General features: G+C 39.1%; 1 protein-coding gene across 1 annotated transcript in view; it reads right to left on the bottom strand.

Annotated features, from left to right (window-relative positions):
• RHOBTB3 (Rho related BTB domain containing 3) overlaps positions 1 to 12,125 on the bottom strand; it is a 51,253-nt gene that overhangs the window by 18,962 nt on the left and 20,166 nt on the right. The window contains exons 6-8 of the mRNA XM_058533410.1: positions 10,634 to 10,999; positions 3,633 to 3,745; positions 594 to 714 (exon numbers count right to left, since the gene is read on the bottom strand). Coding sequence (XP_058389393.1) covers positions 594 to 714; positions 3,633 to 3,745; positions 10,634 to 10,999 — 600 coding nt within the window. The remainder of the gene's footprint in view (positions 1 to 593; positions 715 to 3,632; positions 3,746 to 10,633; positions 11,000 to 12,125) is intronic.

The following is a 12,125-nucleotide window of genomic DNA, read 5'->3' as shown; positions in this document are numbered from 1 at the left end:
TGAATAATCAATAATGGGCATTAAAACAGCTCATCTTTATTAAAATTAAGTAGCAGTACTTTCCTACAGAGATAAAAAGCAGCTCTCAGTTGCTCTGGTGATAATTCTCAGAGTGCTGTCAGGAATAAACGTAGCAATAGCTACAGACGCCTGATGTAAACCAGGCATGACCCTCAACCCATGGTTAGTTCCTTTTGCTCCAATAAAAAGGAAGAGAGCTGAAAAAATAAGCTAGAGGCAATATAGTTTCAAGGGCGCTGGTCTCAGACAATTCAAAACCCTAGGATCTGAAATACACAAACAAAAATATTTAATGGAGTGATATTACAAATCACTCACCCATTGGTGGTCCCTAAAAGTTAATGAAGCATATTATATGGATTAAAAAAGCTAAGGAAAATATAAATTTCTTTTCTTACTTTAATAAAATACTTCCCCGGAAGATTTTGTTGAAATGTAGGCAGTATTAACCTACATCCCACAATAAAGAAGAGTCATTCCTTCACCTAAAATATTCAGAGCTGAAATAAAAAGTTAGGTTAGAAAATAAGAAATAAAAATGAATAATGAACTTTGTAAAAACTGAAAGATACCTTGTATTTCGAAGACAACATCAGCAAGCATTGGTTTATTAAGGAAAAACTTGAGGGAAGTATTATAAAACCACAGAGGTTTTCTGGCTTGATAGGTTTTGCAATTCCTTAGGCAATTAATCTATAAGGAAAAACAAAAATACAAGGGGAAATGTTGCACAATATGCTTTTATAACATACATGGGCTGGTTAGAGAGTTTGGAAAACTGCACTACATGTTTAAAGAAATAATTCTTACCTACTCGGTGACATCTCTGATCGCAGCTTTCATGGGAACTTACCCTCAAGAATTACATCTGCTCCCTGTGAATGAGCAACGCGGCCCTATGCAGCGTTCAGAGCAGTGAATGAGTTGGCTAAGCGAAAACTCAACTCTAGGGCTGAGAAGCTGTGGGGTCCGATCTCATACGAATGCCTCGTAAAAAATGTTTACACATACAACCTGCTCATTTGTTCACTAATTAAGAAAGTACATACTACATAAAATTTTAATTTGTAATTAAGTAAAATACATATTTTTTCCCCTATCACACCATGTCCTACTGCTTACTAGATGAAGATTAAAATACCTCAGAGTGATAAATTGGTGCATCTCCAACTTAATCTACAATCTTACAATCCTAGGTATCTTCCCTACCCCCAGCTAGGACTGCTGGACTCTATGAAAGGCTGCCTGGACCTCTGATCTGGAGTCCAGAGAACCTCTTCCATGACCACACCTATCTGTCATCTAACATCTGCTCACTCGAGCTGGCGGCCTCCAGTAACAGTGCCTCTGTCTGACCTGGTGTCTCCAGCCCTCCTCTGCTCCCCACTCAGGACTGGGCGCTTTGTTTATCCCTTTTGTCATCTATCAGACATTCCTTTGTGCCAACTCCAGAAATCAACAGCCAGCCTCTCTTCCCTCACCTTCTACCCATTTCCTCTGCTGAATCTCAGAACCTCAGCTGGGTCAGGACTCTGACCTCTGCTTGACTAGGTAGGGAATTCAGAAAGCTTTATCCCTAAGAAGTAACGAGGCATATGACTTGAGCAATAGGAATAAATGGCACCTACTCCCTACTCTGGATTAATCTACTATGATGGGAAGTTAAAATGTTTGGTGAGAAGGAAAAAAATTTCATCCTTCCTCACTAGGAGGAAGAAACCACACTCCAGAATGATACCCAAGAGCAAGACAGAAATGGATCATACAAATCCTGGTCTTATAAAGTATATTCTCAGTAACACCCATTGAAGGAGTTGGTGGAGAGGATTCAGGTGACTGCCACACATAAAGGAGAATAACAGCCAAAAAAGCATCACAGAATTTGAGAGCTAGCATGGGCTTCCAAAATCATCCAGGTTATCCCTCATTTTGTAGAAAGCCCTGAGAAGACCTGCTCAAAGCCAGAGAGATAATTTGTGGCAGAGTCACAATTTAAATGTATATGTTTCCTGATTCCCAGTTCATTGTTACGTCCCTGTGTTTAACTCAATAAATGAGAGAGACCCTTACCCCAGGAAAGCACAGGAAGAAAGCACAGAAAAACTCTCCTCTCTTCCTGTGCAAAGGAGGGAATTTAGTTCAATATCATGGAGTCATACAGCCCCCAGCCTTCCCTTCCCCAACATGAATTCGTTTTATTCTTGGTACTCAAAGGAATGACTGTGTTCAGAATCAGATCCAAGGAAAGGCTCGGGTTTAGAAGAAAGACAACACTTCTGTCCCAACCATTTATACAAAGATTATGAATTTGTATGTCATAAATACTATGTAGTTGCATATTAGGTATGAATATAAATAGATACATAGACAGATTATGAATCTGTATAAACAGATTCCCTTGTCACCTATGCCTTGAATTTGAGGAAAAAAAATGGGAGGGCAGAAGTTTGGAGAGAACACAGAGTGGTACATGATATACATTTTCACTGGTCCATAAATGAGTTAATCTAGAGAACTTTTGAAAAACAGAATGTAGGTTTACATGCACATTTCTACAAAAGCATTCTTTAGCTGAATTAGATTGCAAAAGAGCTACCACTCTGCCATACACCTGTAAAACTAGACAGCTTCTGTATATCTGCTGAAATGTGTTATTAAAACAAGAAAAGAAAGGTCTTGCCCCTTAATTCTATGTTATTTTGTTAAAAAAAAAAGACCATTTTCTCAATTAAAGGATAATCAGGAATCTTCAAAAAGAGCTAGTACAGTTTTAAAATAGTAACTTAAAAGGTTAATCACTTAGGTTGTAGAATTGACAAAGTCATCTGTATAAAAAAATTAAAGAAACAGTCATTTCTTCTTACATTTAATATAAACCTCTATTCTGCTAGGCATTGCACACAACTTACCTTTTTATCTACTGTGCCAATTTGTTTGTCACAGAATCTGAAATAAGAATGCACTGGCTAAATTGTGTAGTGTAGTTGTCTTAAAATTTAACAAATTTACTTTTAAAGCCCTTACAGACTCTGTACAATCTGTTGCTAGAGTTTTAATGTGCACAAGTTTATGACTATATGCAAAGTCTGTATTTTTATAACCTTTGAACCTAATGTATCATTTTGAACTTATACTAGATGAGAAATGAATCCTTAACTGTGCACCTGGTCAAACATTTCTCAGAACTCTTGAGAAAGGCACACAGAGAAACTGCCTTGCTCCTGAAAACTATCTGAACTTAAACTGTGAGGAGTAAGAAAGCATCCCTTCCAACAAGCTTAACTGTAACCGGACACATTCAAGAGCCCTTCATTCTTGACATGGACTGCATATTCCCGGAGCCCCAGGGGAATGTTTCAGAGGACAGAATACACAAATCAACATTTTAAAGACATGACACACACATATTTTAATTCTTATATGAATTAAAATCAGAGATAGTGAGAAATAACATGTGTTTATGTTTAAAATATTTAAATGGTAAAAAGAACAGACAATAAAAGTGTATATATTATTGACTCTTCTCATAACTCAATGTCATATTCATCATAGTGTATCAGTTATAATTCAGAGAAAGTCAAAGTAAACTAACTTACAATAAATTAATTTACCTTTCCTGGTGTTTTTAAAATGCATTTGACTTTCTCAATTACACTTGAAACATCCCCAGAATCTTTCAACTTCTTCCTGACATCTTCTTCCAATTCTTCCCACTGGAAAGCACCTGTAAACAAATTAATATATATTGAATTTTTCTGTTAAAGCAGGAAGTAAGAAAAATAAATCTCCTATTAGATATCAATGTTCCCTTTTTTTTAGTATTTTCTTTACCAAACATATATCCTTATAATTACAGTAAAACATTTAAACAGCTCTCACTTTTTTGTGTGTGTGTGTGTGAGGAAGATCAGCCCTGAGCTAACATCCATGCCAATCCTCCTCTTTTTGCTGAGGAAGACTGGCCCTGGGCTAACATCTGTGCCCATCTTCCTCTACTTTATATGGGACACCACCACAGCATGGCCTGACAAGTGGTGCATCGGTGCACGCCCAGGATCCAAACCCGGGCCGCCAGCAGTGGAGTGCGCGCACTTAACCACTACACCACGGGGCTGGCCCCAAAACAGCTCTCACATTTTTAAAAAATCAGTTTGACTTCCTCTAAATTATTTCTCAAAACCTGAAGTCTTCCTCCCTGAACAGCTGTTACCTCTCTATAGTAGGTTGTCAGCTAGTGGTATCAGCAATGGCGAGATATGAGTTACCATCAGAAGTGGTCCAAAACCCAAATTATTTACTTGCCCTGGGTAAGAAGGTAGATGTGGTCTTTTCTAAGGTTGAATTAAATCATACTAATCATGGAGAGCAGTGACTACCATCAGGTGGAGGAATAAGCAGTAGGAACAGAATGCATTCAGAAGGTCTCATGCACTGTTGGGATCAGATTAGGATGCTCCATAGCCAACTTTACAGAACCAACCTGAAGAAAGGAGCTAGATAATATTCTGATGAGCTACACAACCATGGCATTGGAGCAAAATTACCCCACCTGGTCTTTCCCTCCCCTTGTCTTCACCCCAACCCACTTCCAAGCTATCGCTTCCTAGGCTCACTTCACTTCCATTTCACACTCTGTCAGCTCCTTTTCCTCCATGTCTTATGAAACTCCTATTCCGCGGTCAGCACAAGTGCACTTTTTCCCCAAGCACTCCTCTCACCTGGCCTGCAGCAACCTCCTGTCCAGCCTCCTGTTCCCTCGTGGCCTTTTCCCCATCGAATCTATCCCATTACTCAATGCTCATAAGTTTCCAAACTGATCACGATATTCCAGAGATTGCCCCAATCCATCTCATGGCTTATAACTCCTAAAAATATAATTTAAAAAGGTATAGTGTGGATGGGCATAGATGGGAGACCCAGGTTCAAGTTCTATCTCTGCCATTAATTACTGGTGTGACTTTAAGCAAGTCACTTTACCTCTCTGGGTAACTCCAGATCCTTTTCTACCTGCTCCCAATCTGTCTCTTCCGATGTTTCCCTTCCTGAATCCAGAACTCTACCAGATGCCTTCATGGATATATGGGAGTGAGGAGGGCACATAATAAACATTTATTGAACCAATGAGATCAGGCAATTGCAGCCAGCCTGTACCAATGAGATCCAAAGCTAATCTGAAGAGTCACATTGACAGTCCAGCGGCTCTGAGGCCTCACTACAGCTGAGCCCTGCAGCACTTGACACTTTTGCATATCTTCAAACTTCTCCTCACCTGGCCTTCAGTACTATAGTGTCCTAGGGGGAGGAAGAAGGTGAGGGGCGGCAAGCCCTGATTTGAGCATTTGCTATTTTTGTGGTGTAAATACTTTCACCATGGCCAAACTCAAGCTACCAACACGACATCGCAGAACACAGAACTTGGAAGAAAGAAACACAATCGGCTCTCACAAGCTGGTGCCAGCCGCCTCCAGCACACCACTGCGTCTTCCTACCTGTGATGACTCTTTTTCTGACTTCACTGTTAGCTCCCCTTCCTCCTCAAATTCCCAAAGGTGTGCAGTCTAGAACAAGTCTATGCTTTTTGTTTCCCTCTTCCTGCACTAATGATTTTTAACTTCAAGGTCGCATATTGTTTTCACAACCTGATAAATTCTTCAGATCGTTTCTCCATAAAATTTCCCAGGCACACACAGACATTAAAGTCTGTATAAAAATGTGAGGAGTAGAAGCACCCCTTAGAAGCCAAGGGACCCCAGATTAAGAAAATTTACTCTATGCCAGTAATTCTCAACTCTAGTTGCACATGACATTTATCTGGAGACCTTTCATAAAATAATTTCATCAAGAGGAGGTCTCATCCCCAGACCAATTAAATTAGAATTTCTGGGGCTGGGGCCCAGACATCAATTTTAAAAGCCTGCCAGGTTATTCTAATGTGCACTGAGTGCTGATGACTACTGCTCTTCCTTCAGACATTTCCTCCACCATCAAAGTCCAGGGTTAGTGGATGCAGCAAACTGTAGGTGTAGGCATTTTTGATTGTCAAGACTCGTGCCTGCTAAAGGAGAGCACAGATAATGTAACTAAAGAACCCGTACACAATATCTCCATTCAGAAGATTATCTGAAAGAAAGCAAGCATCAGATCTTAACACAGGGGATTAGTAGCAGGGAAATCCCTACAGGCCACAGATGTGTTTGAGAACAAACACAGAAAGATCCAGTAACTGAAAATGAAAGTAAGACTAGTTCATAAGGACACCCTAATGATCAGGCTGTTTTCAGAATTAGAAACCCTAATCAAATCATCTTTGACACTTTTAGGTCCTAATAAAGCAACAATCCTTAGACTAGGATTTTCTTTTCTTTTTATTGTGATAAGAACATTTAACATGGAATCTATCCTCTTAACAGTTTTAAGTGTACAATACAGTATTGTTAACAATAGGCATGATGTTGTCCGTACAGCAGATCTCTAGACCTTAATTGTCTACATAACTGACTGAGATTTTCCTTGGTTAACTTCTCTGAGCATTTCTGAGACTCTTAGAGAGCATGGTATACCACGCTGTGTTTTTAATGCAGTGCAGAAAAGAGCATGCCACAGAATAATTCCAAGAGCTGGAGCATACTATGCAAACTGAAGATGAACGCTCGTCCACATACTCATTTACTCTGGCAGCATTTCAATAAGTGACGTGAAATTCTAAGAGCCATCTGTGGCAGGAAGAGCTCAAAGCTAAATTCTTGAGGCTCTTAGAAATATTTCAATTCCTAACCATCTGAGATCGTGTGACTCAGGAATTTGCAGGCATAAAGACTGTATCGGGTATTGTAAGAATGTCACAATTGTATGCCATTTAAGGATTACTCCATGAAGACCAGGAAACCACTGGCCTCACTTTTCAGATTAATCCTTCTCCTTTAGTGTTAGCCATTAAGTAATTATACATTATGCAGTGTTAGGTGTTATCCAACAGAAAATTAACACGCACACAACAGACACTTTTACTACATCTATTTGCTCAGAAATCTGAATAGGAAAATAAACTGAAGCTTTATATATAGGTGTAAAGTGTTAGCCAGATTAGTAAACAGGCCCTTCCTAAATATTAAGACCTAAATGTCCATGGTGACACAATATATATAAAATTTCAAATTCCTAAAGATTAAAAAAAAAAAGTATGCTATCTAAATATTAAGACATTCTTTCTAATTTGGTTCATTAAAAAAAAAAAAAGGCAGGAGATAGGTTTAATAGGGTTTTTCAGCCCATGTTTGCTCAGGGCAAATATTGCTGAGGGTGCCATGTCACGGAGTTCTACCTCTGTATTACCAACCCAGCTGACGGGAGTACAAACAGCTCCTGTCTTCCCTGACATAACCAGAGGGCAGGCCAGGGCTTCTGTGAGCAAACCATTGCATAACTGGGTCTGAAAACTTGTGCGCTGTTCAAAATTTTTTAAATGTTCAACAACAACAAGAGAAACAAACCAAAAAAACCCACAAGCCTGTCCTCTTGACTGAAGTCTCTGAGAAAAAAAACGTAGGTTTAAAATTTTGGTTGATTTGATAAAAAATATTTTTTAAAAAATAGTAACCTATTCATAAACAAAGACTAGAGGGTAAAACAAACATCAATAAACGTTTAGATATTTGACAGTAGGAATCTGGTTGATTTTTCTTCTCTTTTCTGCATTTTTCAAAATTGTACTGTGCAAATACAGCTTTAATATCTTTTTAAACATAATGTCACTTTTGCTTGAGTCTGAGGTTACACTCTGTAAATAATTAAAGAATAAGAAATAGGTACCTGCTGAAGCATTTATTTTCCCTTCTCCTCAACCAGCATCAGGGTCTCCCTGTAGCCCCAGGTCAATGGCCTGTGGCCCTGCTCATACCTGACACCACCTCCTTGTGACATACGAGGAGAGAGCAGAGCAGAAATGCAACAGCTCAGTGGCAGATTAGGAAGCCTGTGCTCAGAACCGGTCAAGGGCTTATAGCTCAGCAAGCTCACTTTCTCCCCACTCTATGCTCTATGCCCCTCTGCCCTCGAATCGCTATTCCCAGGCTCGCTTACTTTCCACCCAATCACTAAGCATCTGCTTTCCCCAACTTCATGTTGGGGCTACAAGAGGGCACCAAGAGCCCCAGCTCCAAATAGCTCTGCATCAGTCAGTCTTGCAGCTGACCCTTGACTTTGTGCTCTGAGACTGATAACTGGATTCCTCTCCTGGGCCTCTGGGTTGAATTCCAAGCCCTTATACCCTTCATGGCTGGTACCCCGTTCTTCCCAGAACAGGTGTTGCAGCTGCTTGTAGTCCAGCGCATCAGCATCACCTGCGAGGCTGTTGCAACTGCAGAATCTCATGCCCCACTCCAGGCCTACTGAATCACAATCTGCACATTAACAAGATCCCCAGCTGACTTGTATGCACTTTAAGGTTTGAAAAGCACTGATCCAGATGATGGACAAGCTGTCACACCAACCACCTGTTGTGAGAATATTGGCTTTCCTGAGGCTGATCTCCAGATTAATGGGGACTCCTGACTGGATACCTGTCTTGCCTGCTCTATTCCATCCTCCTACCATCACCAGAGATGGGCTTTCTAAAGCCCAGTCTGATCATGCTTAAAATTCTAGAACAGCTTCTAAGAACAGCAGGAACAGCTCCCACCAGCCGTGCCAGCCTCATCTCCTATGAGCCATCACCTCCCACGCTATGCTCCAGCCATGGGACACTACCTGTGGTTCCTGGAAAACAGCAGTTACCAAAGATTATATTTCCTTAATGCAAATTTCCCAATATATTAATTTCTTTCAAATAGCATTCGAATGAACACAAATAACTTATGAGAGGTAACTGACTCTGGGGAAGGGGGCTGGAGGATAAGGAGAACTTTTTCTTTTCTTTCTCTTTTTTTCCATCTGCATGTATTAATTTTGCAATTAAAAAAAAATCACTCCCTAGGAGAAAGACAAGCAGGCACTGTCATTGGAGATACCTCTAGCTATTTTACTGCTACCATATTAGAGAGGCTATAACTGACCTCCAAGTGTTCATGTGCCTTTGAAAGTACTCAATGGCTATTGTGAGAAACTTGCTGAATAATTCATAATTTCAACAGTAAAATCATTGAAAAGAAAAGCCAAACACTTCCTTCATCATTCTCTAAACATAGCATTTAAGACATTTTTTTCTTTTAACATGTAAACATTTTGGTCTTTCAAAATTAGTCTTAAATTCTGAACTGTGCGATTCTAAGTTTAAACACAAAAATGTATAGTACTAAATGAAGTCTTTAACTAGTCTAGTTTATTCATATGATGATTCACAGATAATGGAGTCTACTCAACTCAACTGACACAGAGAACCTGCCACGTTGAAGGCACCGTGTTGGAATGCTCTGCAGCAGTGGTTACTTATGCCTTTTCCAAGCCAATATTCACCGAATGATTGATTTAAGACCTACCACCAAATTCTATTCCAATATATACATTTTTAATCCACTTAAATCTGCATGCTATAACTGTACTTTTCATAACCATTAATTTTTATTTTAACTTATAAAATTATATAACCACAACCCAAATGAAAAAGTAAAATCTTATCTTTAACATCAATCAGTTCAACTGAAGCTACCCAAAACTTTCTTACTTACATGAAACGATACTTTTTTTTTCTTTATTTGCAAACCTTCATAAACTTCTTATCTGTTCCCAATTCTGAAGTCTAAAAACAGATTATAAACGTTTCTCCAGACACATTCCGGAGAAGGAGTGACCTTAACCTAATATTTCATCAGCACATGATTCCAAGTGGGAAAAGAAAATTAAAGGAGAAAGAAGTTCTCAGAAAATTTATATTTAGATGCTTACTTTACAAACCATTTTACATCCATGCTTTTCCATTCTTATATGGGACCCTTATATGTGACACCTTCAATTCATTTGCTAACATGACTAGATAAAACTTCTATTCTTTAGAATACAGTTGCTACTGAGTTTTTAAAAGGACAAGAAGAGAAATAACCGTTAAGTTGAATCTTAAAAAGGGCACAGTAAGAAAAAAGGTCGAGTCTAAAATAGTCATAGCCAAAGTTGATCAGATCTCAGCCTACACTATCTTTAAAATACTGTTTCCAGTTCCTAACCTAAATGCAATGATCCTGCTAATTTCTCTCCTCAATTCTCTCCAAAAGTGAAGGGCCAAAACAGAAAACAGAATCAATAGGTAGGTTTTAAGATGTAGACACTTATTTTCACATACACTTGGAAAATATTATTTCTTTAAAGTTAAACTGGACAATAAATTCCTGTATTTTCATATTTTGGGGATTTTTTTAAAAAGGTAAAATACTAGCATACCTACTCAGTAGGAAAAGAGATTATTGTTTTTACAAGTAGATTTAAAACCAAGGTGAGTATTTGTAAGGAAGATGGAAAGCTTGGTCCACTTCCTGTATATAAACCAAATACTATTTCACGCATAATCTTCGCCTCAGATGGTAGAAAGAAGATAAATGTAAAACTAACCAATACACCTGAGGACCACAGGCATAATTCATTGCAAAAGCTCAAGAGAATGTACCAGAACCATTTGACAAGATACCTGAATAAATGAAGCGCAGAATGTCCGATAAACAAGAACAGAAGAGGGCGTCTTTAACAATGACTCGTAATGGCGGGTTGCCCGGAGAATCCTGGCCAGCACCTGAAAATGCGGTATCTCTGTTTATCGCAAAGAGATCCTGGGTGGTTCGGATGATACTGGAATCCTGAATGTCAGCAGGACTCTTCACATTGAAAAGCAGCATGAAAACGTGGCTTACGGCACAGAGAACGATCTTGTGGGCTTCTACAACTTCCTTTAAATCTGGGTTGTAAAATACCACATCCACACACTGGCAGCAGAACAGCAAGTTATTTAAATCCGAGTTATAATGCGATGCTTCAGCCTTTAAGACAGGCATTTTTTCTGTTTCAAAAAAGAAAATAAACTACTCTTTAGGTCTATAGATGCAATCATTTCAGGTTTATCTTAAACACGACAAAATGATATTTTTTAATATTAGGTTGAACCATATGAAATTGCCCATATTTGGCCATTTTTGACCTACAAAAATAGCAATTTTGTATAGCTTAACCTAATTATAAACATATATAAACTAATTACCCAGAGATAACACAGACACAGAAATACTGTATTTCTTTTTTTTCTTTTTTTTTTTTTTGTGAGGAAGAGTGGCCCTGAGCTAACACCTGTGCCCATCTTCCTCTAGTTTATATATGGGACGCCACCACAGCATGGCTTGATGAGCGGTGCACAGGTCCATGTCAGGGACCCGAACTCGAGAACCCCGGGCTGCTGAAGCAGAGTACGTGAACTTTACCACTACGCCACCGGGCAGGCCCCTGTATTTACTTTTTATAGTTCAAATGAAAAATGTAATAATGCCACAAAGAGCAATAAAATAGCATTTCTCACTGTGTGTGTCTCAAAATAAAACATTTCTACAAATACTGAACTTTAGTCTGTTGGTAGTCATTATTCTTTACTTTCCCCAGATAAAAAAATTCAAACAAATTGCTGAATAAGTTCTGAAGAACCCAACTCACATCTGAAGTCCTTTTCCTCGGTGAACTGCAAGTGGAGGTAGAGGGCTAACTTGTTAAAACTGCAGCCTCTCAAAGCCAGGGCTCAGAGCCTGGGGCTCTACTGTTTGAAACCATTTTGACCATTTTGATCCTAAAACTCATATTGTTTTCCTCCTAGTAAAACATGCTTCCCCAGAACCAGCTTTTTCCCCTCAGCACACCTCAGGGAGAGTGTTAGCCAGGCTCCCTAATTTCCAAAAAAGGATGTAACCTTCCATTTTCTAGTTTGATCACTAACAAAGACAGATTAGCCCTCAATCAACTCAGAATATCCACACAGTGGACCATGCCCTCGACCTTCATCATAGACCCTAATTGTAAAATGTTTGCTGTCTAACTTTTATCCAAAGCTGGGCTGAGGGAAGTGTTATCTGTGAAGGGCTGCTTGAAGAATATGCAATCATCTAAATCAGTGGAATTCAAACTTCTTTAGCAACAAAAATCCT

The sequence above is a fragment of the Diceros bicornis genome, chromosome 1 (genome assembly GCF_020826845.1).
Source record: "Diceros bicornis minor isolate mBicDic1 chromosome 1, mDicBic1.mat.cur, whole genome shotgun sequence".
NCBI classification, from domain to species: Eukaryota; Metazoa; Chordata; class Mammalia; order Perissodactyla; family Rhinocerotidae; genus Diceros; species Diceros bicornis.
The sequence above is the reverse complement of the archived record's forward strand: the minus strand, read 5'-3'. Positions and strand labels throughout refer to the sequence as shown.